The sequence below is a fragment of the Sturnira hondurensis genome, unplaced genomic scaffold, assembly GCF_014824575.4.
Source record: "Sturnira hondurensis isolate 20B ecotype Veracruz unplaced genomic scaffold, ASM1482457v3 Scaffold0018805, whole genome shotgun sequence".
NCBI classification, from domain to species: Eukaryota; Metazoa; Chordata; class Mammalia; order Chiroptera; family Phyllostomidae; genus Sturnira; species Sturnira hondurensis.
In genome coordinates, this window is record NW_028091436.1 from 2,524,072 (window position 1) to 2,547,600 (window position 23,529).

General features: G+C 63.8%; 2 protein-coding genes across 5 annotated transcripts in view; one reads left to right on the forward strand and one right to left on the reverse strand.

The window, feature by feature from the left end:
* PPFIA4 (PPFI scaffold protein A4) overlaps positions 1 to 17,966 on the forward strand; it is a 28,743-nt gene extending 10,777 nt beyond the window's left edge. Inside the window, exons 11-30 of one of the 4 annotated variants that reach the window (XM_037070467.1) lie at positions 53 to 184; positions 407 to 469; positions 1,048 to 1,139; positions 2,755 to 2,851; positions 4,035 to 4,234; positions 4,973 to 5,213; positions 5,581 to 5,616; positions 5,753 to 5,886; positions 6,134 to 6,300; positions 6,466 to 6,559; positions 6,925 to 7,006; positions 7,366 to 7,566; positions 8,033 to 8,095; positions 8,511 to 8,537; positions 9,772 to 9,947; positions 12,313 to 12,410; positions 12,818 to 12,993; positions 14,677 to 14,745; positions 15,914 to 16,055; positions 16,827 to 17,966. In XM_037070467.1, coding sequence (XP_036926362.1) covers positions 53 to 184; positions 407 to 469; positions 1,048 to 1,139; positions 2,755 to 2,851; positions 4,035 to 4,234; positions 4,973 to 5,213; positions 5,581 to 5,616; positions 5,753 to 5,886; positions 6,134 to 6,300; positions 6,466 to 6,559; positions 6,925 to 7,006; positions 7,366 to 7,566; positions 8,033 to 8,095; positions 8,511 to 8,537; positions 9,772 to 9,947; positions 12,313 to 12,410; positions 12,818 to 12,993; positions 14,677 to 14,745; positions 15,914 to 16,055; positions 16,827 to 17,143 — 2,607 coding nt within the window. In that variant the 3' untranslated portion in view covers positions 17,144 to 17,966. Of the gene's footprint in view, positions 1 to 52; positions 185 to 406; positions 470 to 1,047; positions 1,140 to 2,754; positions 2,852 to 4,034; positions 4,235 to 4,972; positions 5,214 to 5,580; positions 5,617 to 5,752; positions 5,887 to 6,133; positions 6,301 to 6,465; positions 6,560 to 6,924; positions 7,007 to 7,365; positions 7,567 to 8,032; positions 8,096 to 8,510; positions 8,538 to 9,771; positions 9,948 to 12,312; positions 12,411 to 12,817; positions 12,994 to 14,676; positions 14,746 to 15,913; positions 16,056 to 16,704 lie in introns of all 4 variants that reach the window. The other 3 variants (XM_037070469.1, XM_037070468.1, XM_037070470.1) reach the window with 3 other exon arrangements.
* Positions 17,967 to 19,888: 1,922 nt separating this feature from the next.
* MYOG (myogenin) lies at positions 19,889 to 22,206 on the reverse strand. The gene is made up of 3 exons (XM_037070491.1): positions 21,594 to 22,206; positions 21,010 to 21,091; positions 19,889 to 20,526 (listed from the first exon to the last, which is right to left on the reverse strand). The coding sequence occupies exons 1-3, from the start codon at positions 22,068 to 22,070 to the stop codon at positions 20,405 to 20,407; spliced, it is 681 nt and encodes a 226-aa protein (XP_036926386.1). The 5' UTR covers positions 22,071 to 22,206; the 3' UTR covers positions 19,889 to 20,404.
* Between the last annotated feature and the right edge of the window lie 1,323 nt (positions 22,207 to 23,529).

The following is a 23,529-nucleotide window of genomic DNA, read 5'->3' on the forward strand; positions in this document are numbered from 1 at the left end:
CAGGCAGCAGGGTAGCTCTGGGTGCACGGAGCGAAGCGGGCCGACTGTGCAGGTGCGCCAGCGGGAGAAGATGAACGAGGACCACAACAAGAGGCTGTCGGACACCGTGGACCGGCTGCTGAGCGAGTCCAACGAGCGCCTGCAGCTCCACCTCAAGGAGCGCATGGCGGCCCTGGAGGAGAAGGTGCTGTGGGGTGAGGCTGGAGGGGTGGGCCAGAGGGAGGGGCGGGGCTTTATGGAGGGCGGGGCCCGGAGAAAGGGGCGGGGTCGGTGTGAGAGGTTGGTGGGGTGGCATGGCCTGGGTGCCTGTGACCAGCCACTGTGAAGGTGAAGAAGGGTGCAGTGGGGTGGGGGGGTCAGGCGGGGGTGCACTGGCAGGCCCTGTCTCACTGCTGTTCTTCCCCAGAACTCGCTGATGCAGGAGCTGGAGAGCTCCCAGCGGCAGATCGAGGAGCAGCAGAACCACAAGGTACCCAGCCGCCTGCCCACTGGCAGGCCGGGAAGGTGCCGCTGTGCTGGGCACAGCCGCTGTGGTTCCCTCGCACAGCAGGCCCAGTGCTGTTCTGCGAGCGCCTGAACACTAACCCTGACGGGAGCCCCAAAGCAGGTGCCCTGCACCTGCGTGTGAGGAAGAACCTGAAGCCCTGGTGAAGGGCTTAGAGTGGGCAGCAGGGATGCAGGGCCCAGTGAGGACCCAGCAGAGGGCTTGGTGAAGCCTCTGGCCCTGTGACCCAGGGAGGACGGGCAGCTGTGCCGCCTCAGCAGTGTCTCTGGGGCACCGCCAGCCTCCGGGGCCCTGCCAGTGTGCTGAGGGCTCTGCAGACCTGCTCCTGAGTCCGTCCAGACACACCCCTCTCCTGGCCCTGCCTGCCCACCTGCCTCTGCTCATCCTTCCGCCGGGTCCGTTTCTCTGGTGTGGCCTGCGGGCCTGGCCGGGGCCCTGGCTGTGCACTTTTTGGGGTGTTCTGCTGCCTCTCCCCAACTCCGCTGCCCTCTCTTCCCCTCTCTGGTCCCCACCCCACCCCACCCCGGCTCTGCCTGGCACAGGGCCGCCTGTCCGAGGAGATCGAGAAGCTGCGCCAGGAGGTGGACCAGCTGAAGGGTCGAGGGGGGCCATTTGTGGACGGTGTCCACCTCAGGTACTAGGGCGTGGGAGGCTGGGCGTGCTGGGAGGGGTCCTCCTGTCTGGGGGCGGTCGGGGCAGGGAGGCTTGGAGGGCCCACTGGGCAGTTAGAAGGGAGCCCTGACACCTGGGGCTGCCCCGGCTCCCCACCCACCTCCGGAGAGGGTCTGGGTCCCTCTGGCTCTCCAGTGACGGTGTCCTTCCGGCTGCTGTGTGAGCTGCACCTGCCTGGGTGCAGGTATGGGATGGGGGGGCGGGGCGCAGGAAGGCAGCAGGGGAGACTGGAGCCAGGCCCTGGGAGCCCCTTCCTGTCAGTCCCATGGCGGTGGCGTCCCTTCCTGAAGGCATTTTCAGAGATGGCAAGGGAGCTTTCCCAGGGTTTGAGTGAGGCCAGGGTTGCGGGGAACTTCTGGGTTTGTCAGCGTGTTTCCTGAAGGGTGGGTGTGGTGCTGCCCTCAGTTCCCTCCCAGAGGCAGGACGAGGCGGAGACTGAAGCAGGTGCACCCAATCCAGTCGCAGCTCCTGGCTGTTCCCCCCCCCCCCCCAACCAGTGTGTAGACCTGCACCCTCAGGCAGCAGGCATCTCAGGGCAGCCTGCACCCCTTCCCTGCAGAGAGGGGAAGGGGACGTACCCAGAGTGTGCCAGGGTAGGGCTGTAGTCAGGGAAGGGTGGGGCATCTGGGCGTCAGTGGTGAGGCTCGGGTCCACCTCTGCGCTGGTCACTCGTGTGTGGACGTGGCCGGAAGCAGGGACGGGATTCCTGTCTTTCTGCGGGCTGCGCAGTTGAGACAGCCCCCGGATCGGTAAGACGTGGCCCCCGGCTGACCAGCCACAGGCCACTAGTTGCTTTCCTCAGTGGTTGGGTGTTTGGCTCTGACTGCAGACACCCTGAGCCCATCACACAACGGGCAGATGTCAGGGGGATGGCGCTGGGGGAGGGGAAGAGAAACCCCTCTCCCTCCAGCTGTGTTGTGGATCTGTGGTCGCCCGCCCTGTCCCTTTGCTCTGGGCTTGCTCAGGGCTCCAGACTGAGGAGGCACCCAGACATCCCAGAGGGCTGTTACCAGGACCCTAGAACCCCACGGCTGGAATAGACCCTAGGGCAGCCCATGACTCCGGTTCAGCGGCAGGGCCTCCCGAAGCTCCCTGGGAACAGGAGTTAGCCTGGGAGGGCGTTCGGCCAGGACACGGCCCAGATGATGGGAGACGAAAGGGCGTGTTGGGCAGAAGGCCCGGAAGGAGACCGCCCCCCCTCAGAGTGAAGGACCTGGAGAGGCCTCCGAGGTCCCTTTCAGCCTCACGGCGCCAGCAGCCCTCCCACACCTCACGTGTTGGGGCTGCGGGACCTCTGTGTGAATACTTTGGTGGGGGGATGAGCTTTTTTAAAGCTGCCAGTTGCGCCGTGAGCCCACTCCTGCTATTCAGAGGTGCTTCTTACAAACGGAAAGCTGCCTCCCTAGACCTCTGTCCCCTGGAGTGCCTGATCCCTCAGGCACCAGAGAATAAATGAAACGCCTGTCTCCATGGCAGCCCTTGCGGCATGGACCCAGCCCCGTGTCCTGCTGAGACTGTGGGCCCAGTGGGTGTGAGCTGGCTCACTCCCCACCTTCCCTCCCTGCCCCCCACACAAGGTCACACACAGGCAGCGCTGTGGACCTGCGGTTCTCCCTGAGCACGGCGGCCCCGGGCCTGCGGCGCCGCTACTCACTGCGGGAGGAGCCTGCCAAGGTGAGGGTGGAGGTGGGGGGATCTCCTGGGAGTTGGGGGTCTGTCAGGCCGCGTGCCTGGCTCCAGTTTCACAGCTGGCTGGCGTGTGGTGCAAATCCTCCCCCTGCACCCACCCCCCCATGTCAGCGACAGCTGTGGCCCAGGGGTGGGGCCTTGGCAGCTGCAACAGCTGTGCCCCCAGCCTCCTGGCCCCTGAGGCCCCACTGAAGCATGTGCACGTGTGCCTGGGTGTGCAGGCGTGTGGTCGGGGTGGGGGCCGGGGGGCAGGAGGGAATCGGCACGCTCTCTGGAACAAAGCTGTGGTTTATGGGGAGACGGGTGGGATGACGGGGTGGCTGGCCCTTGGGTGGCACCTGGAGTTTCCTGAGAAGCTGCTGAGAGTCCCTGCTGAGCCCTCCTGGGGCCGGGGGTGGGGTGGGGCAAGCTGGCTGCTGCCTGGCCCCGGGGTGGCTGGCCCGCTGTGTCCTGCACCTAGGGCCCCACCTGCTCCCGGCCACCAGAAGTTGCAGGTGGAGAAAGAGGGGACTCGGAGTCTGAAGGCACCTCCTTCTCTCTCCCCCTCACCCCTCTCCGCTCATAAGAACACAGCCGCTTCCCAGGGCCCTTCCATGCCCCCTTCCTTGTCCCGCCCACTCTTCTGGCTCTCCCAGCTCCATTCTTGCTGAGCCCACAGGAACCTGTGCCCTCTCCATGGGCCTCTGTCCACCAGGGAGGTCCACGGGTGATTTCGGAGAAGCCGCCCCCTCTCGGCTTGACCGGTGGGCCCTGCCATGTGCAGAGGAGGGACACGAGACAGCCCTGGGGTCTTCGCCACTTGTGTTAACAGTGCTGACTCTGTGTCAGACGCTGCCATCCTCACAACCGCTCGCAGGCACTATGACGACCCCATGGCACAGAGGAGGAAACCGAGGCACTGGGCGCGTAAACAGCCTCTTTGTGGCCACAAAGCTAGTGTTTGGTGGGGCTCATCTGTCTCTGCAGTCTGTCCAGCTCCTTGTAACAGTCTAGGACTGTGTCTTAGACCCTGACGTGCGAACAAACCACCAGAGCATTTATCAAGTGCTGATTCTGCACCTGTAGGCCTGGGGGGGTCCTGCGACTCTGCATTCCTGACCCCCTCCCCAGAGAAGTCCCTGCTGCTTCCTGAGGTCAGGTTTCTGACTGCTCCTCCTTCTCTGCTAAGGACTGGGAGCCGTGTCCGCTGCCACGTGTGCGGGCCCCCACGGCCACCTCTGCCTTCGACAGTGACCCTGAAGTCTCCGATGTGGATGAGGAGGGTCCGGGAGGACCTGCGGACACCGTCTCCCCCGGCAGCCGCTCCGACGCACAGACCCTGGCCCTGATGCTGCAGGAGCAGCTTGACGCCATCGACGAGGAGATCAGGTGAGGGCCTCTGCAGGGCGGGGGTGCCAGGCCCTGAGTGCTGCCTTTCTGGGCCCAGGAGCTCCTGTGTCAGATGCCGAGGGGCGGGCCCCGCTCCCCAAGCCTGTGGCCAGTCTCGCTGCTGTCTCTGGGGGGGCAGCACTATCCCCACTTTAGAACAGAGACGGGGGTTTGACTGATTTGCCCAAAGCAGCACAGGGAGGTGCAGAGCCAGGGTTCATACGGGTCCCCACTTCCCCGGTGAGGCCTGGAACAGTCACTGAGACGGGCTCTTTACCTGCCTTTCGGGGAGGTGGTTCATGTTCCCAGCCGACGGCAGATCTGAGTGAGACACTGTCAGAGCTGCAGAGGCCTGGGGGTTGTGGCTCCCTTGCTCCCCTCTGAGCATCCCTAACCCCCATTGTCATTGTTCCCTGAATGGGGAACGTGCTGTCAGGGGTCGGCATCAGTGAAAGGTCTTGTGTTTGGGGTGCAGACCACTTCCCATGCCTGCAGGCCCCCCTGTGGCTGGCGGTGGGTGGAGATGGCTGACGTCCAGCAGGTTTGTGCTCCACCCACTGAAGTGCCTCCTGTCCCAGCAGCTGCTTTGGTGAAACTGGGGGGTTTTGTTCCGTTCACCCAGCACACAGGAAAGTAGGACGGGGTTTCCAAGCGGCTGTGGGATGTGCCCCGCGATGCTGCAGACCCCGCCTCCTGCTGGCCCACCGGGTCTGACAGCCGGGTTCCCCCACCTCCCAGGATGATCCAGGAGGAGAAGGAGTGCACGCAGCTCCGTGCGGAGGAGCTCGAGACCCGAGTGACCAGTGGCAGCGTGGAGGCCCTCGACCTGCCCCAGCTGCACAGGCGCGGCCCCATCCCTACCTCGCTGACAGCCCTGTCCCTGGCCAGCGGGTCCCCTGCAGTTGTCGGCCGTGCTACCCCTACGGGAACCTCCCACAGTGCTGCCCAGGACCTGGACCGAATGGGGGTCATGACCTTGGTGAGTCTTGGGACGGCCCTGCCATTTCTGGGCTCAGCTTTGGGGACTGGTGAGGGCCGCACGTCTCCCCATAATGGGCACAGATGGTGGGCATTGGGCCAGCAGCCCACCCTGGTCTTGGGAAGGTTCCCTTCCTAGGCAGGTGCAGGTGCAGGTGCTGGTGCTCCGGAAACCCACAGCTGCCCACACCACCTGCTCCCTCAGAGGGGCCCCAGCTTGGTTTGCTGGGCCAGCTGTTTTCAAAGGCGATGTTGTCTCCGGGTCTGCAGGAGGCACCGAGCCTGTGTGCTCCTGAGGCCGGGGGCTCCCTGCGGGGTGGGTTCTGGTCCCTGGAGGAGAGTCTGAGCCCAGCTTCTCTCTCTTCCAGCCCAGCGACTTGAGGAAGCACAGAAGAAAGGTTCAGGTGAGCGTGGCCTGACGCGGGCCCTCTAGTCGGTCCTTGGCCCTCCCCCCCACGGCTTTTCCCTGGGCCCCTGGGCCGCCCCGCTGCGCCCCCAGCTCTCCCCCTCTATGGCCTGATGGCTCCGCTGTCTGTTCAGCCACCAGTGTCTCGGGAACAGAACCGAGAGGATAAAGCCACCATAAAATGTGAGACTTCTCCTCCTTCCTCACCCAGGACGCTGCGGCTTGAGAAGCTCGGCCACCCAGCCCTGAGCCAGGAGGAAGGCAAGAGGTAAGGGCAGCGGCCCCACCTGTCCGTCCCCAAGGTGTCACCTGCCCAGGTGTCTCAACATCTCACTTGTCTGTGAAAAACACCATCAGGGAAGGATAGTCCCACATCTCCCCGTCACCTGCTGGGATCTCCCCCGCCCCCCACCCCACTCTGACACTTACTGTGCATTCTTCCCACGGTCTGACCTCCGGCCCTCCTGCTGGGATTGACGTTCGTTTCCTGCCCCCCCCTCGGTGGCTGCCCGCAGCGCTGCGGAGGACCCGGGAAGCAACCCCAGCAGCAGCAACAGCAGCCAGGACTCCTTGCACAAAGGCGCCAAGCGCAAAGGCATCAAGTCGTCCATCGGCCGCCTGTTCGGGAAGAAGGAGAAGGGCCGGCTGACCCAGCTGAGCCGGGATGCAGCCTCGGGCCACGGTCCCTGCTCCCGTCCTAGAGGGGCTCCAGGAATTGTGGGCGGTCCCGTCAGGCCCTGGGTTTTCCTGGGCTGAGGAGCTTCCTGCTAGTCTCCCCACCAGTGCTGGTCAGGCCAAGGGGGGACAGGCAGAGGGTCTGGCTGACTTGGTGTCACTTCCCTTCCAGGTCCACTAATAGACTCCGAGCTTGGGCTGCAGGAGTCCCTCGTGCCTGCCAAGCTGGGGACCCAGGCAGAGAAGGACCGGCGGCTGAAGAAGAAGTAAGAGCCACTAGCCAGGCTGGGTGCCACTGCCCGTCTCCTGCGCTGTGAGGGATGGGGCTCAGCAGCCAGAGCTCAGTCCAGCCTGTCTGGACTGAGGTGGCCTGCTTTGTGTGGGCCCAGCAGGGGCTGGGGGCCAGGAGGCGGGGCTGGGGCCTGGGCAGAGCAGTCCCCCCACCATGTCGGAGGGAGCTCCCCATGCCCTCGGGACGGGCAGGTGTTTCCGCCCTGTGTCTCGGTGTCCTGCTGCTCCTGGCACGGAGCAGAGGTGGCAGTCCGGGGGTGGGGTGCAGTCCCCGGTCCCTGGGAGTCGGCACAGAGGAAAGACAGGGGTGGACTGCTGAGTCTGTTGCTCTTCCTGCAAGACACCAGCTGCTTGAAGACGCCCGAAGGAGAGGGACACCCTTCGCCCAGTGGGACGGCCCCACGGTGGTCTCCTGGCTGGAGGTAGCTGGCAGGGGGTCTAGTCAGGGGCCCAGGGGCGGGCAAGGCCTCCACGGCAGGACTTTCCCAGCATGCTTCTCCCCTGCCAAGTGTGTGTGCGACCTGGCACCTGCCCCACCCCCCGCATGCAACAGCTCCCAGCGATGCCCTCGCTGGGTGAGGGCGACTGGGCTGCTGAGCTGCGGGCCCTCTTCCTGGAGGCGCCCTGGGTGCTGGCAAAAGCCTCCCCAGCCTCAGAGTTTCCACTGTAGACGGGAGATGAGGGCGTCTGCTCTCCCAAGGCCACGGCTGGGCCTGGCCCTGCCCCGGGTGCTGCCCAGCTCCTGGGGCAGGGCTGAGAGTCTCCGCGCCTATGCCCACAGCTCTGGGTAGGCATGCCGGCCTGGTACGTGGCGGCCTGCCGGGCCAACGTCAAGAGCGGCGCCATCATGTCCGCGCTGTCAGACACGGAGATCCAGCGGGAGATCGGCATCAGCAACGCCCTGCACCGGCTCAAGCTGCGGCTGGCCATCCAGGAGATGGTGTCGCTGACCAGCCCCTCGGCCCCGCCCACCTCCAGGACCGTGAGTGAGCCCGGAGTCGCAGGCCCTGGAGTAGCTCTGCAGGGGCTCTCTGTGGTCTCGGGGGGGGGGGGGGCCTGAGGCTGGGTCCTCCCCTTCCTTCCCACCCCACAAAGGGCCCTCCTGCTCTGCAGGGGGTGTTGTCAATTCCGGGGTGTCAGCAGGCCCAGTGCCTGCCTCCCCCACAGCCTGTGGGCTCTGCCGCCAGCCCAGAGCTCAGTGCAGCCCCTCGAGGGCTGAGAGGTGGGCATTTGGGAACGTGCCCCTGGCTGGACGGCCCTCATCCCACGGCCACAGCATCGCTGCCCCCTCCCCGAGGGGCCACTGGGTGACCAGTCCCTGTGCCTGGGCAGCGGGACTTGGAACTGGGCAGTGGGCAGAGCCTGGGGGAGGACTCTGGGAGGCAGCTCTATCCTTGTCCTTGAGGGACCCACATGCAGGACCCGCTAGGTTTCCTCTCTGCTTACAGTCCTCTGGGAACGTCTGGGTCACCCACGAAGAGATGGAAACTCTGGCAACATCCACTAGAACAGTGAGTTGGCCTGGGCCTGGAGTCAGGGCTGACGACCCCTGGAGGGCGGTGGGAAGGCTGTGGGAAGGTGACCCAGGTGCAGGGTTGGTGGGAAGGGAGTGTGTGTTGGGGAGAGGGGGAGGGGGTCCGTTCCTCAGCCACTGCTCCCCTCGAGCTGGAGTGAGGAGAGCTGTGTGGGGAGTGGGTTGGCAGCTGGGGTCCCAGTTCCAGGAATGAGTTCGGGGTGGGCTCTGTCGCGGCCACACTCACTCTACTGCCCTCTCACCAAATGCACGGCACCCGCAGCGGCCTCCTGTCCTCTCTTAACCTTGCCAACGCCCTGCCCTGGGCCTCACTCTCTCCTGATGGGTCTGGGGCGCACCGGGCCCCTTCTTGACTTGGCCCCTTTCCCCTCATGCTGCGCGGTTCCGGCTAGGACAGTGAGGAGGGCAGCTGGGCTCAGGTAAGACCTCAACTGGGCCGCATTCTCCCGGCGGGTGCTCCTGCCAGGAGCCTCCCTCCTCGTTTCCCCTTCAACCACGGTCCTGGCTTCCCAGGGCAGTGGGCTTGGAGCCCTGGGAGGCCGTGCCCCCTGCATGCCTGCCTCTTCCCCCAGCGTGACTCCCTTCAGGAGTAACAAGACATAGGTTGGAAGGGTGCTCCTATTCCCTCTGTGCCTCTTGGGAGCCCTGGGGAGGTCAGCAAAGGCTTTTCCATTTACTTCGTGAGCAGGTGGTCCCTGAGCGGCTGCAGGGCCTTCGGCCTCTCCAGGCTCTCTGGACACAGAAGTGAGCAAGCCAAGCCCTCCTGGGCTTCTATTCTAGGGAGACACAGGCAGTGAACAGCCACCCAAATTGGGGACGGTGGGTTGGGCAGGGGCCCTGAAGAGCAGGGGCGTGGAGCTGGGGCCAGTCCTCACAGGGAGGTGGTCAGTGGAAGCGCCCCCCCAGGCCCCAGGCCGCAGCGGGGCTAGAGTCGCGGGAAGGCACCCTCAGAGTTATATGCAGAAACTGAGAAGCAAGCAAAACTAGAGGTGTTTTGCTCGGAGCAGTGCTTTTCCACGGCCGTGCCGTGAGAGTGTTTAACGCGTGGGGCGCCTGCCTGGTCAGGGGCACCACACCCTTGTCCTGCAGATTGTTGGTCTAGAGGACAACAGCAGCCCAGCAGCAAAGCTGTCCAGCGTGAATGAAACTGAATCACACCTGTTTTTTTGTCAGATCGGCCAAAGCCCTATTTTTCAGCGTGTTGAGAGCGTCAGTAGGTTATGTGTGCCTTGAGATGGAAGAGGTTGGAAATCACCAGCTCAGAGAAATATGCGCTTGTAAAACCGCCAAAGCTTTTTCCATGCAAGCGGCACGAAGCCCAGCACTGTGCTCCCTGTGGGGGAGCAGGTGGGGGCGCGCAGGCCCCGTCTGCGTTTTCCTGTCCAGCTCCTCCTGCGGCCGCAGCAGGCTGAGGCCGCCCAACGCGGTCGGCAGCCACCTGCCAGGCAAGGTGCAGGCCTGCAGGTGCAGATGGGCTCGTTTTCTCTGGGTAGTGGCTCTGTCACCAGCGCAGATAATCAGTGGCCTTTGGGACCCTGACGAGGTCCATTTAAAATGCCCACCTCCCACCACTACCAGCCTGTGGGTGAAAATAAGCCGCAATCTTCCTGAACTGCCGTGGAGCCTGCAGCCTGGCCCTGCCTTCCTCCCCAGACGCTGGCCTACGGGGACATGAACCACGAGTGGATAGGGAACGAGTGGCTGCCCAGCCTGGGGCTGCCCCAGTACCGCAGCCACTTCATGGAGTGCCTGGTGGACGCGCGCATGCTGGACCACCTGACCAAGAAGGACCTGCGAGTGCACCTGAAGATGGTGGACAGCTTCCACCGGTGAGTGGAGCGGCCGGCCACTCCCGCCAGGTCCCGTGCCCTGGGCTCCATCTCCAGGACACCGGGGCTCCATCCTGGGTGTTCATGGCTCCCTTTGAAAGCCAAATTCTCTCCCTTCAACCCCGAAGACACAGAAAGTGACCTCTCTTTAGTGTTACTTTCTTGGAAGTTTCTCCCAGGGCTGAATTTTGTCGCTTGTCATTGGGCTTGCTGAGTTCTCTGTGTTTACCCTGAGACTCAGAGGGTCCAGTGACTGGGCTGGGCGACTAGTTCCTTCCGAGTTCCGGGGAAGGTCCCTTGGGGCCCTGGCCCTGTCGGCCTCCAGGTCTGAGCCCGCGGGCTCCTCTGCAGGATGTTGTTCTCTTCACCGAAAACACCTCGCATTCGAAGGTGTCTGCTCGGGACTGGGAGGCCCTGGGAGGCAGAGTGTGGCTGACAGACGTGTTCTGTTTGGTGGTTTTGCGATGAGAAGTTTAGTTGCCAGTATGTGAGCACTAGGAAGTTTTACCCAAAATTTTGGATGTCTGGTTCCTTGGAAGTTGAAAGCTCTATGGACACATCATAGCAGGGACTGAACAGAGGACAGGCCGGGTAGAGGCTGCCTTCCTCGCCGCCTCCTGGGGGGTGCTCCTCCAGCCCCTGTGCAGTAAACACCTGCCGGCCCCCGGAGGCATCTGGGTTGAGAGCAGGGGCTGGGTGTGGTTTGAGGGGCGGCAGGCCTTCGGAAGTCTTTTTCAACACCAACTTCTCGCTGGCGCTGTCTGGAAGGGGTGTCTCGTTGCTGCAAAGTCATTGTTCCAGGCGCTAGGGCCAGGGGACGGCGGGGCGCTGCAGGGCAGGAGGAGGGAGCTGGCTGCATGGTCTAATCTCACAGAGCAGTGACCTCAGCCACAGAGGGGCGAGAGGTTGGGTTTGGCAGGGACTTTCTCTTCGGTCCCTCGGCTTTGCTCGGGACCACAGCCAGAGGCTGTGCCCTGGTGGTATTCGGGCGGCGAGGGGCGAGGAGGGGCGAGGGGGGCGGCGTTCTGATCGCTGCCCAGAGGCAGTGAGCTCTCTGTCAGGGAGGTGCTGAGGCCAGGCGCCCCGGCTCCTGCATGAGGCAGGTGTTGGGAGGGACAGCCTTGGGGGGGGCCCATGTAGCCCCCGGCTTCTGCGGTTCTCCGCCAGGTCCGGGCTGTCTCCTCAGTGCCCATGTGCGCTTGCTGCCGCGTGAGTGCTTTCAGTGCTCTCACTCATTAGCATCTGGGACGAGTGCTGGGTGCCGGGCCCTGCTCTGGGGGTGACAGCCGTCAGGGACCAAAGCAGAGTTCCCAGCCTGCCTGGAGCTTCTGTGCTGACTGTGGTGGGAGTGTGGGCACTGAGAAGGGCGGGAAGGTGAGAGCCAGGCGAGGAGTGTGGGGACCGTCAGGTAGTCAGGTGGGCATGGGGTGTTCGAGCAAAGATGGAAAGCAGACTGGCTCTGGGCAGCACAGCAGTTGGCGCAAAGGTCCCGAGATTGTGGGCAGGGGTACAGGGCTGTCCCCCCCCTGCCACCGAGGGGCAGGGAGTGACATCTGGGAGCCCGGAGGCGGGAAGACCTGTAGTATCTCGAGGCTGTTGTGAGGAGCCCAGTGCCTTGGGAACACAAAGGGATGTCCTGCTCCTGCTTTTCCTGTGATGGGTGGGCTGTCGGGTCTTTGTCACTCAGTTCCTCGGGAGGGAGGGACATGCCGCTTTCTTCTGAGAACCTTTCTCCCATTGGCAGGCCCGAAGGGCTGAGAGGGTGGGTTGGGGAGCCAGAGGAAGTGGCCGAGAGCAGGGGATTGCGGGCCTGGGGCAGACCACCGGAACAGGGCCCCTGAGGCAGTGGGGGGGGGGCTCTGTGCCTGCAGAACCAGCCTTCAGTATGGCATCATGTGTCTGAAGAGGCTCAATTATGACCGGAAGGAACTGGAGAGGAGGCGGGAGGAGAGCCNAGCACAGCAGTTGGCGCAAAGGTCCCGAGATTGAGGGCAGGGGTACAGGGCTGTCCCCCCCCCCCCCGCCACCGAGGGGCAGGGAGTGACATCTGGGAGCCCGGAGGCGGGAAGACCTATAGTATCTCGAGGCTGTTGTGAGGAGTCCAGTGCCTTGGGAACACAAAGGGATGTCTTGCTCGTGCTTTTCCTGTGATGGGTGGGCTGTCGGGTCTTTGTCACTCAGTTCCTCGGGAGGGAGGGACATGCCGCTTTCTTCTGAGAACCTTTCTCCCATTGGCAGGCCCGAAGGGCTGAGAGGGTGGGTTGGGGAGCCAGAGGAAGTGGCCGAGAGCAGGGGATTGCGGGCCTGGGGCAGACCACGGGAACAGGGCCCCTGAGGCAGTGGGGGGGGGGCTCTGTGCCTGCAGAACCAGCCTTCAGTACGGCATCATGTGTCTGAAGAGGCTCAATTATGACCGGAAGGAGCTGGAGAGGAGGCGGGAGGAGAGCCAGAACGAGATCAAGGGTGAGCTGTCAGCTGGGAGGGAGGGAGCTGGAGGCTCTGGGACTGGGGGGACACGAGGCCCATGCCCGGAGGATGCTGCCCTCAGGTGGCGGAGAAGAAAGAGCCCTGCCCAGTCAGCTGTCACCCCTCCAGATATAGTGGCATTACCTGCAGGCCGGATGGGAACCAGACCTTGAAGGGGAAGGAGAAGCCGTTGTAGCCCAGGGGTGGGGACCTGGGGAGAAGGCAGGAGCCCCCCTGCCAGACCCCAAGTCGTACAGGCTGACGGTCAGGGCACCCCGTGCCCGGGCGGAGAGAGGGGCGTGGGCGCGGGAGCCTACGAGCAGGAATGGCAGGGGCCCTGGTCTGGGAAGCTTCCTCTGTCCCGGAGGCCTGGTGAGCTTGGTTCCTCCGCTCCTCTCCTCCAGACGTGCTGGTCTGGACCAATGAGCAGGTGGTTCGCTGGGTGCAGTCGGTCGGGCTGCGGGACTACGCGGGCAACCTGCAGGAGAGCGGCGTGCACGGTGCCCTGCTGGCCCTGGACGAGAACTTCGACCACAGCGCGCTGGCCCTGGCCCTGCAGATCCCCACGCAGAACACCCAGGTGGGTGCCACTCCTGTCCGCACTGGCCTCAGGAGCGTGGGGCCCCTGGGGCCTGTCCTGGGGCCTCGCCGCCAGGAGGTCCCTGTCACCCGGCCCCCAGAAGTCGGTCGCTTCACACACGCAGCGCCCGCCTCCTTCGGTTCCGGCAGCAGAGACTCCCCGCCTGTCCCTCCACAAGCTGACCTCCGACCCGGCCTGTTAGATGAGTACTGGCCCTGGGCCGAGGGTCTACCACCCACATGTCCTCTGTCTCCCATCTCAGGGCTCTGGGCCTGGGCCCCGGGCTTGAGGAGCTAAATGGACGGACCAGTCACCCACCCAGAACCAGGTTCCATCTCCCAAGACCAGCTCAGAAGAGTGGGTCTCTCAGTAAACTGCAGGTTGCCACTGTTCTGGGGCCGCCCTCCAAGGACACGCCTAAATTCTCTGCGGCCTGTGTCTGTTCAGGCTCGCTCCCTTCTTGTGGGTGATGGAGTCTGGAAATGCCACCTCTTGCCAAAGGACTTCCTGACTGTATTGGCCCTAGAGATGCCCCAGGCTTCTAGGCTTGCTCACCAGGTCTGCGCTTCCAGGATTCCATGCGCTGTGGCTGGGCTGCCTCGGGGGCCAAGCCTTCGTCTCTGCCCACTCCCAGTTGCTTTAGCCTTCCCTCCTGGGGGCCGCCTTCTGCCCTGATCACTTTAGCCATCTCGTCTGGACCCGGGGCAGCTGGCAGGCCTCTTGAAATTCAGTTGCAGAGCTGCGAGAGCTATTCTGGGAGCAGAGGCATTTGGCTTGTGTGAGGGGAAGGCTCTGCTGTCTCGGAGTTCTGGGTGGCGGGCGGCCTTCTGGGGGCAGGGGCAGCACACGGGCCAGTGTGTCCGAGAGGCTCTGAGACACATTGTTTCTGCAGCTGCCCACCTCTGGCCTGGTCTGCCCTGCCCTTCCCACTCCCGCCCCTCCGGAGCTGTTTGCGGTTGGAGTTGCTCCCTGCCGGGCCCTGTTCCGAGGAGAGTGCCTTCTGGGTGCTTGAAGTTCACCCCTCCCCCGCCCCCAGTCATTTAGAAGGATGTTGTGTTCCCAGTCCACCTCTGGTTTCCTGTCTGTGCACACACAGCCGCTGTGGGCAGGGTTCGCCCCTGGACAGGAGCAGGTCCACCGGCTGTCCAGCCTTCCTTGCTCCCTTGGCCCCTGCATGGCTGGGCTCTTAGGGGAGGTGGCATCTGAACCAGTCTGAGCCCTTCATTAGAAAGGTTGTGAATACCTGGTGGCATTTTTGAAAACTTGCTTATTTCCGGCATTACCCCAACCCCCCGAGTGAAACCCCTGGGAGCTGTGGAGGAGACGTCAGAATGCCGCTCAGCCCACGGTGAGCTGCCTCTAAAGTGAAGTTTAGATGAGGAGCCGTGTGAACATGTAGGGATAAGTGAAGTCCCTGCTCCCTGTGGCCTGCACGGGCACTTGCGCCCCACCCCTGAGTGATCTTCAGTTAGGGACCGAATGTGGGTTTTCCTGCCCATCCAGGTGGTCTCTCTAAAACGCTGCAGTTCCCTGACTTGCTCAGTAACAAACGACCCGGAGGTTTACAGTTGACTTGTAAGAGGACCCTGAAGTTTCCCTTGGAGCTCTGGGAAGCAGGTGACCGGCAGGTGGCGTTGAGCTCACTAACTACAGCCCCTCACCTTTCTTACCTGTGCACTGCAGGCCCGCCAGGTGATGGAGAGAGAGTTCAGCAACCTGCTGGCCTTGGGCACAGACCGGAGGCTGGATGATGTGAGTGCTTGCTGTGGATTAGGGGCCTTGGGGTTTGGCCCTTGCCAGGTCATGGGGCAGAACTTTGTGAGTCGTGCTTTCCGGGGGCTGATGTTGTCTGGGTTGCCCTGGGGAAGGGGATGAGGTTGGAGGGGAGGCGGGCCAAGCTGCCTCGGGCTGGGGAACTCCTTCCTGGAACCAGAGCTGCAGGCTGCCCTCCCAACACCTCTTCCAGCCGCCCGACATTGGGCCAGGTCTCCCCAGAGGCTGTCTCCTGGGGATTGGATCTTCTCTTTGTCTCTCAGACCCCTCTAGTCAGGCCTGTAGGCAGCACCTCCTTTCAGGGGTTTGCAGGCAGAGTGATGCTGAGGTCCCTAAGTGGCAGGTGGGTTGTTCCTTCCTTGGGCCGGAGCAAGGCTGTGGGTTCTGGTTTGTGCAGGATCACGGGAAGGACACAGGCATGATCAGGAAAATTCCTGATGACCCTGGGGACAGGACGCCTGCACAGGAAGCCAGTCGCCATCTGTGCACCAGGGGACATTTACCAAGCACCTGCGTGTCCAGGGTGTGGGGTGGGCTGGGCCGAGTTGGTCAGAACGACGAAGAGGGCAGCCTGTGCCCTTGGGAGGGTAGAAACGGAAGTGTGCGTTGAAGGGCGAGGAGGTTAAGGAAGTGGTCTTTTAGGTACCTGTGCGATGCCTCTGGGCCCAGAGCTGGGATGGGGGTATATGTGCCCCCTGAGGGGGCTGCCCACTGGCCCTTTAAGAGCGTGCCCGTGGCAGTCTACCCCATCTGTCCCTCTGTCCCTCTGTGCCTCTCTCAGCCCATCAGGAGGGCAGCCTGGGGAGGACACAGGAGGTCCAGGGTGGCAGGGAAGGCAGGTCTCCTGACCCCTGGCCCCAGAGGAGGACTGGAAAGGTTACTGGTGTCCCAGGTCCTGTCTGAGGTGACTGGGCTGTGGGCAGGCTGTTGCTCGGGAGGGCGGTGGTAGGTCCCCCAGGGGGGCCCCTCTTGTGCAGGGCAGTATCGGCTGCAGCTGGACTCATTTCATAGACGGGGAAACCGAGGGCCAGAGTGTGGCTCTCTTCTTTCCAAAGGGTCTGGAGTGGGACCCTGCCCCACTCCTTGCTGTGGCGCCCTCTCCACAGCCAGGAGGGCAGGTGGCATTTCCAGTGTGTCCCCACTGCAGGGGGAGGACAGAGTGTTCCGACGGGCACCCTCCTGGAGGAAGCGCTTCCGGCCGCGGGACCTGCCCAGTGGGGTGCTCGGGGTGCCCGCTCTGGGGGCCCTGCAGCCTCCACCAGCACCACCCAAGAAGGTCGCACCTGAAGGTGAGCTGTGGGCCAGCCTCCTGGCATGCTCCCCGGTGCTGCACTGACCCCGCTGTGGCCCTGGCTCTGGCCGCCCAGCACCAGCACTCATACTAATGGTGGTCCTGTGTGTTCCCCTGGCTACCGGCCCCCTCCTCCCAGCCGGAATGGCCGAGGCTCAGAGGCTGGAGACAGCCCCGGTGCAGACCTACTCCTGCTGACCCTCCCCCTGCCACGGTCTGGCCCGTGTGCCTCTGGTGTGGGAAAAGTGGGCCAGGCCCAGCCGCACAGCCTCCTCTGCCTCTGTGCCCTCCCGGCTGGTGGCTGGCCCTGGGCGAGCGCGGCTCCACCTGGCCTGGCGCTNCCGGCCCCCTCCTCCCAGCCGGAATGGCCGAGGCTCAGGGGCTGGAGACAGCCCCGGTGCAGACCTACTCCTGCTGACCCTCCTCCTGCCACGGTCTGGCCCGTGTGCCTCTGGTGTGGGAAAAGTGGGCCAGGCCCAGCCGCACAGCCTCCTCTGCCTCTGTGCCCTCCCGGCTGGTGGCTGGCCCTGGGCGAGCGCGGCTCCACCTGGCCTGGCGCTCCCTGCTTGTGCCCCCGGGGCAGCCTGCGACCCGGCCTCCTGGGCACCGACTCCTGCTCACCACCGACGCCTGTCTCTCTCTCTCAGCTCACTCCCACTATCTCTATGGACACATGCTCTCCGCCTTCCGGGACTAGCCGTGGCCCTAGGGCTCCACAGGCTTGGCCAGCGCTGACGCCCTGCCCGACCCCGCCTTCCACGGCTCCCAGGTTCCTCGGTGACTCCAGTCGCCCTGGATCTTCGAGTTGACTCGTCCGTGCCCTCGGCAGCCCACCACCCCGGCGCCGCCCTGTGTCCTGTGTCAGCCTCCCGTGGATGTGGCAGATTGTGCCGAAGGCAGAGGACAGCTGCCCGGGCAGGTGTGACCCCGCCTCCTTCTCCTGGCCCGGCCCCGGCCCGACTTCGACCTCCACGGGGCGCTGTGCCGAGGGCTGTGGCAGCCTTGCCGAGAAAAGAGCACTCTGCCACACTTGGGCTCCTTGGCCTCTGGTACCTGTCCCCACCCTGGCCGTGCCCGATGGCCTGACAGCTGCGGCTCCTGCCTCCAGGGCCACCTCAGGGGCTCGGGGGCTGCAGGACACCTGTCTTCCCAAGATGGTGAGGCTTGGGGGGCAGTCCCGAGGCCTGGCTGCAGCCGAATCTCAGATGTGAGTTTGAGAAGAGTTGGAGATGTGACCCCTGACCTTTGGGCCAAGGGTCATGGTAGGGAAAATGCTCTCCACCCCCGACTCAGTGGGTGCAGGCCGGCCAATGGGAAGAGAGCCAAGGGTCTGTAATGGTCTCACCCCAAAGGGCGAGGGGGTGGGGTCTGTGCACCTTGGCTCGGGCTAGAACGAGCTCACCCCCCAGGCACTGCCAGCTCTGCTCTGCCCCCTGCCCCCTGCTGTCCCCTCGGCCCACTCTGCACTAATCCCAGCCCCATAACAGTAGGCCTCTCGGTGCCCTGAACACACTCTGACCTTGACCTCAGGTTTGGGGAAAAGGAAGGTGGAAGCTTTAATGACATAAAGCCCCCATCAGTGAGTCGGGCCCAGCTCCAGGCTCCGGGTGCCAGTGAAGGCCCCTGCCCTGCTCACCCCGGAGACCCTGGCCTCCCCACTCAAGACTCTCTGGGCGGACGTGCAGGGCCTGCCTCCTCTAGAAATGCCCAAGACCTGCCAACTTGTCCCTGTTGCCTCCGTCCGTGTATTTGCAGAGTCACCAGTGACCCAAGCCCGTGCCCAGCCCCCGAGTCTCAGGTCCCTCCTTGGCGTGCCCTGGCTCAGTGCGTCAGAGCGGGGGCTGTGTGCGAGTGTGTGCACCTGGGTGTGTGTACCTGCCAGTAAACAACCTGGTTTTACAACAGCTTACCCGTGGCTCTGGGCTGTTATTCTCTCGGAGCTCACCTGACATGTCCAGCTACCTGCACAGCCCTGGAGGCCGGTGGACCCTGGGAAGCAGATTCCAGAGTTGTGAGCTATGGGGGTGGAGCAACAGAGAGCTGGAGAGAATAGATGGGCTTCCTCAGGGGTGGGAGGGGTGGGGGGCAGCTGACTGCCGCTGAGGTCGCCTCATGCCAGCGATCCTCACCTCTTCCTTCTGGCCGGGCTCCCCAGGAACGTGTGCAGCACCTGGTGGACCCAGTTCGGTCTATCGCAGGTGCCTCCACTGGAGATGGGAGCTTGAGCTGATTCCCCGAAGGACCACGCATCCAGGGATCCTCATCTGTGATGTAATTGTGACGGCTGAGTCCCCTGTGACTTAGGGGAGTCCCTGGGCTGCAGGGATAGCTGTGGGCTGGGCAGCCTTTGCCGTCGCACCCTGGCGGCCTCCTCCAGCTTCTAGCTGGGAGGGATGAGGGGCTGTGGAACAAATTCGTGGGCAGCCGCCACGCCTGACCCTGGTGGGAACCACCAGCCCTGAGGGCCGTTTGGTGCTGGGGACTGTTTGTTCTTTCCGCAATGTGAATGTGAACTTCAGTTTCCAATGGACATGGTAACTGAGGAGTAGACTTTAAAAATACACCCGGCGACGCCGGAGCCTAACCAGCTCCCTAACAGAGGCAGGGGCCTTCTCGGCCAGCGCAGACCCCAGCGCAGGGGGCACGTGAACGTGGCTGGGTCGTGTCTCCCTGAGAGCCTTGGGGTGTGGGGCCCGAGTTGGGAGGGCTGGGAGTCGGGGGGCGGGTGACCCTGGTATTCCCTGTGGCCCTTCCCTGCTGGGGAGACTGAACACAGTGATACAAAGAAAGGAGCCACCCCTCTGGGGTCTGAGCCTGCTTTGAGACCTCTTCCTCCATTTTCTTAGGCAGTTTCTGGGGAACCCTTGGGGACCCCGGGTTGAGCCCCCTCCTTGGGAGCAAGTCAGGAGACAGGTGTGGGGAAAATGTCCTGCCGAGCCCCAGGGGCACCGGAGCCTGGTCGATGACTCTGGGTTCGTCTGCTAAGGGCCCCACAGGGCTGAGTAGGGGCTGGAGGGGAGCACGCTCTGAGCCCCTGGGCTTCAGTACTGGTTCTGAAACCCACAATTTGCTGTCACTCCGCCAAACTCAGCTACAAGCTGTTGGAAATAAGGAAGTTTGGAGTGGATGTTCACGGCCCACGGATGGTGGAGCTCCCGACGGCTCCTATGCAGTCTTGTTCTAGGGTCTGTTCTCCCTCAGGAACCCAGTGTGGGGACAGCAGCCTTAGCTGCTCTTCCTCCCGGGCTCCTGGTGACATCCCGCCAGAGGGGAGGCAGGGATTGGGGAGGGGAACCCACCGATTCCAGCTACAGCCCTGCCCACGGGCTGTGGGCCGAGCAGTAGGCATGTGCTCAGTTAAGTGGAGGACCTGGCGGGACTAAGTGGACTTGTATAGTGTCACGAATCAGAGGGCGCTGGACACTCGGCGGGGCTCCCTGCGTGTCCCACAAGCACTTCTGTGGACTCTGGTTTTCACCCGGCCTGTGGACCAGGCCTGGCCTCTTGGGTCATGGAAAGAGCAGGGGTCCCAGGGCCTAGTGACCACCAGCAGCAGGGGGCATTGGTGCTATGGGAGCCGCCAGCCTCGCAGGCTGGTCCCTGGGGTGTCTGGACAGGGGGTGGGGCAGGAGCAGTGGACACCCCTTTCTACATCACCACAGACATCCAGCACCCAGTCTTTATTCATTTTTTAAAAAAGGAAATCCAAATAAGTTAGCAAAAAAATTACAAAACAATAGCAAACCCACACAATGCTTAGTTAACAAAAGAAATCACCCCAAGAATCCCTGGCCCCTCCCCATTCCGCACCCCCCCCACCCCGTCCCTGGCAACTTAGCACAGGACACATTGGTCAGATGGCAGCTTCACAAACAACACACAAAACAAACAAAACGTAAAGCCCCTGGGAGACTCCCAGGATTCACCACGGAAGCTTGGCCCCCCAGGGACTTGGGGACAGAGGACTGTCCCTTCTTCCTCTCCCAACTCAGGGCAGGCCCAGCCCAGCCACTGGCCTCAGAGGGACGGGAGTCGGCAGTCAAGGCGGTGTCTGTGGCTCGCACATGAATGTTTGGGGGTGGGGTGGCATCAGAGGCTGAGCTGGGACCAAAGAGAAGCTCCTGAGTGGGGCGCACACGGCACGCTGGTCCCCTGTGTTATCGCTCTGGAGCTGGGATGGCTCGTGCCCTGAGTGGTCGGCTCAGTGAGCACGCCTGCTGCTCTCAGGGTGGTGGATTGACCTTGCACGGTGAGGAGAGGTGGGCTGGCCTCCTCGGGCGGCCCCACTGAGGCCATGGTGCCGCCCGTGGCCAGCCTGTGGCACGGACCCCGGTCTGGCAGACGCCCTCAGCGGGGCATGGCTTCATCCGGGAAGGCCACAGAGACGTCCTCCATGCCAATGCTGTCTACCACAGACGTGAGTGAGTGCAGGTCGTGGGCCTCGGTGGGGTCCGCTGTGAGCAGGTGGTCTGCAGGGAGGAGGTGGGGGTTGTTACTGGTGTACACTGCGTCTGGAGACCCAGGACAGCTGGGGGAGCAAAGCTCAGGGGTCCTCCTCCTCCAGCGCTAGGCCTAGAAGCAGCTGCCCCCACTGTGTGGGGGTGAAGGTGGGTGGGGCCTGAGTGGCATGTCCTGGGAAGTGGACCTGCCCTGGCTGGCCAGTGGGCAGCACTGACTCAGCGACTCCCGGGGACCGTGGGGCAGGGACAGCTTCCTCTCTGTAGACAGCAGCCACCAGCCACCGGCACCCTCTGGGAGCTTCAGAGGCTGGAGCCACGTCAGCTGGTCAAGGCTTCAGGGAGGCACGGGGCTTCCCAGCCCACACCTGGGGCCCTGGGGTCAGCAGGTCGCTGCAGAGGCCAAGGGAAGAAGCCCAGGGCAGGGAATGAGGTGAGAGGGGCCACACAGGCTGAGGGATTTGAGCCAAGCTGACCAGGGTCCTCCTCACTTACCCCCTGGGCTGGGGCCGAACTCCAGGGCACTGCTCCACTCGGGACTGCAGGAGGCGCTGTGGGAGCTGCATTCACCGGCCACCTGCAAGACGCCGAGGCCCAAGGTCAGGCACAGCGTTCGGTGGCGTCCTCTGTCCAGTCCCCCAGGCAGAAGCTCCTATGTGGAGGTGCCGCCCCCCAGCCTGGGCCACAGCCACCTGGAATCTTCACAGTTAGCCCCTTCCCTGGCCATTAAGCCCCGGCGTCCAGGCCTTTCCTGGTCTTCATCCGGGGTGGACCCTGCGGTGAGGGTGTCTGGCTGAGCCAGGGCCTCTCCATGCGGTGCTGGGGTTCCAGGTTGGGTGGGGTGGGGCAGGGCCGTCCTCGCCTGTGTGATTGGCCTTGCTGTTGGGCTGCACCCCCAGGCACCCCGGCCGGCTGACCATGGGCTGGCTCCTTGACCCCTCCTTCTGTCCACTGCCCCCCATCTCGGCTTCTCTTCCCACTGTTGCTGTCCCGTCTGGGGTCTGGGAAGGCGGCTAGACAGCCCAGCTCTCACAGGGGACTCTCAGACCTCCCCCGGGGACAGCAGGGCGGCCACTTACCCCCGCCTGGGGCCCACCCCCAGCGCCGCCACGGCAGCGCAGCTCGCGTTCCTCCTGGTTGAGGGCGCTGAGCAGGGCCTGCAGGCGCTCGATGTACTGGATGGCGCTGCGCAGGATCTCCACCTTGGGCAGCCGCTGGCTGGGGTTCAGCAGGGCACTCCTCTTCAGGGCCTCGAAGGCCTCGTTCACCTTCTTGAGCCTGCGCTTCTCCCTCAGCGTGGCCGCCCGCCGCCGGTCCACGGACACCGACTTCCTCTTGCACACCTTGCACGCCCAGGGCAGGCACTGGCCCGGGCAGTGCTCCGGGGTCCCCAGCCCCTTGTCTTCGAGGGGCCCCCGGGCTTCGGGACTCAGGCTGAGCTCCGTCCGCTCGTAGCCCGGCGGCTCGAAGCCCTGGAGGTGGACGGGCAGGTAGTTCTCCCCGTCGTAGAAGTGGGGCTCCTGGTAGAAGTAGGGGGGTGTCTCATACAGCTCCATGGGGTCGGAAGAGGCTTGTTCCTGCCGCCAGCCCCTCACGCCAACTGCTGGGTGCCATTTAAACCCTCCCCGCTGGCATGGAACCAGAGATAAATATAGCCAACGCCGCGGAAACCCGAGCCCCTCTAAGCTGTTGCTACACATCAAGACGTTCACAGCGGATTAGACGTGAGCCCCCCGCCCCCCACCCCCACCCCAGCCTCCACCCACCCACCCAGGCTGCCTGCCCGGCCGGCCGGAGGCTCCTGTGCCCGGGAGGGAGCCCGTCGGGTGTAACTTGATTAGTTTTCATTTCTCAGCAGCCCCCGTGGGGCAGGCAGGGGAGGCGGGGACACATTCTCATCTGCTGCTTTCAATTACTGCTGGTGGGGGGCTGGCCTGCTCTCTGCGCCGTCCCGGGGCAGCAGAGGTGGGGGGCAAGAGAGGGCCAGCGTAGGCTGGCGTGGGTCTGACGCCCGCTGCCTCATCCCTCCGTTCCCGGCTGTGCTCTGAGCAGCCTCACCCACAGGGCGGGTGTGGGAGCTCGGGGTGAGAAGGGCTGACAGGAAGGGGGCGAGTGGCCTCCCCATCCGGTCTTCGTCCGTCTTGGACATTGTGTGTCTCTCAGGGCTTGTGTGACCGGGCACATCGAGCTGACAGGAATTTGGGAGCCTGGTTTTTCTTTTGTGTCAGGGTCAGTGGAAGTTTCGAACATGCTAGTTGAGGGCAGAGTAGCCTGCGCGCCTTGTTGTCCCCCCACCCACTGTGGAGAGTCCCGGTCTTGAGCCCGGTCGCCCCTGCATCTCCTCCCTCTCTCCTCCTCTGGGTCCTCCCGAGTTGCCTTCTCGAGCCTGTTTCTGCCCCAATTAGGCACCAAGATCCTGCTGGCTGCTCGCTGTGGAAGTGGGGGTACAGAGCCCCTCGACTTGCTCTCCTTGACCACCTGGCTTGGTCCTGTGTCTTCCTGTCCGAGCCATGAGCTTTCCCTGCAGCCTGCGGTCTCAGACGTCTAGCACAGGCGTGATCTCTGGGATTCGCAGTCCCTGGTTCCTTGGGGCCTTGGGGCCCGAGAGGACCATGCTCCGTGCCGCGGGCAGGTGTCACAGCCTGTCTCAGAGCCATCAAGGTCTCTCACCTCGATGGCGACCTACCTGGTGCCACCCAACCCCCAGTGCCAGAGTCCCCTCCCCTGCACCACTGCCCGGCTCCGCTGGCCCCAGCTCTGGCCGCAGGGAGGCCTTCTAGATTCTGAAGCGCAATCTGCCCCTTTTCTCGATTCCTTGGTCCCAGTTTTTTCTCTAGGGCCCAGTGGACGACGCCTTGTCCCGCCTCTAGGAAAGATGGGTCTGACGCCATCCCTCCTGGACAGTGGCGAGGACGATAGAGAAAGGGGAACTGTGGGGACCCTGGGAACACGTCACAGGGGAGGGGGGACCCGAATGGAACTCGAAGGGCCCGGCTTCCCTTCCTCCGCTTGTCT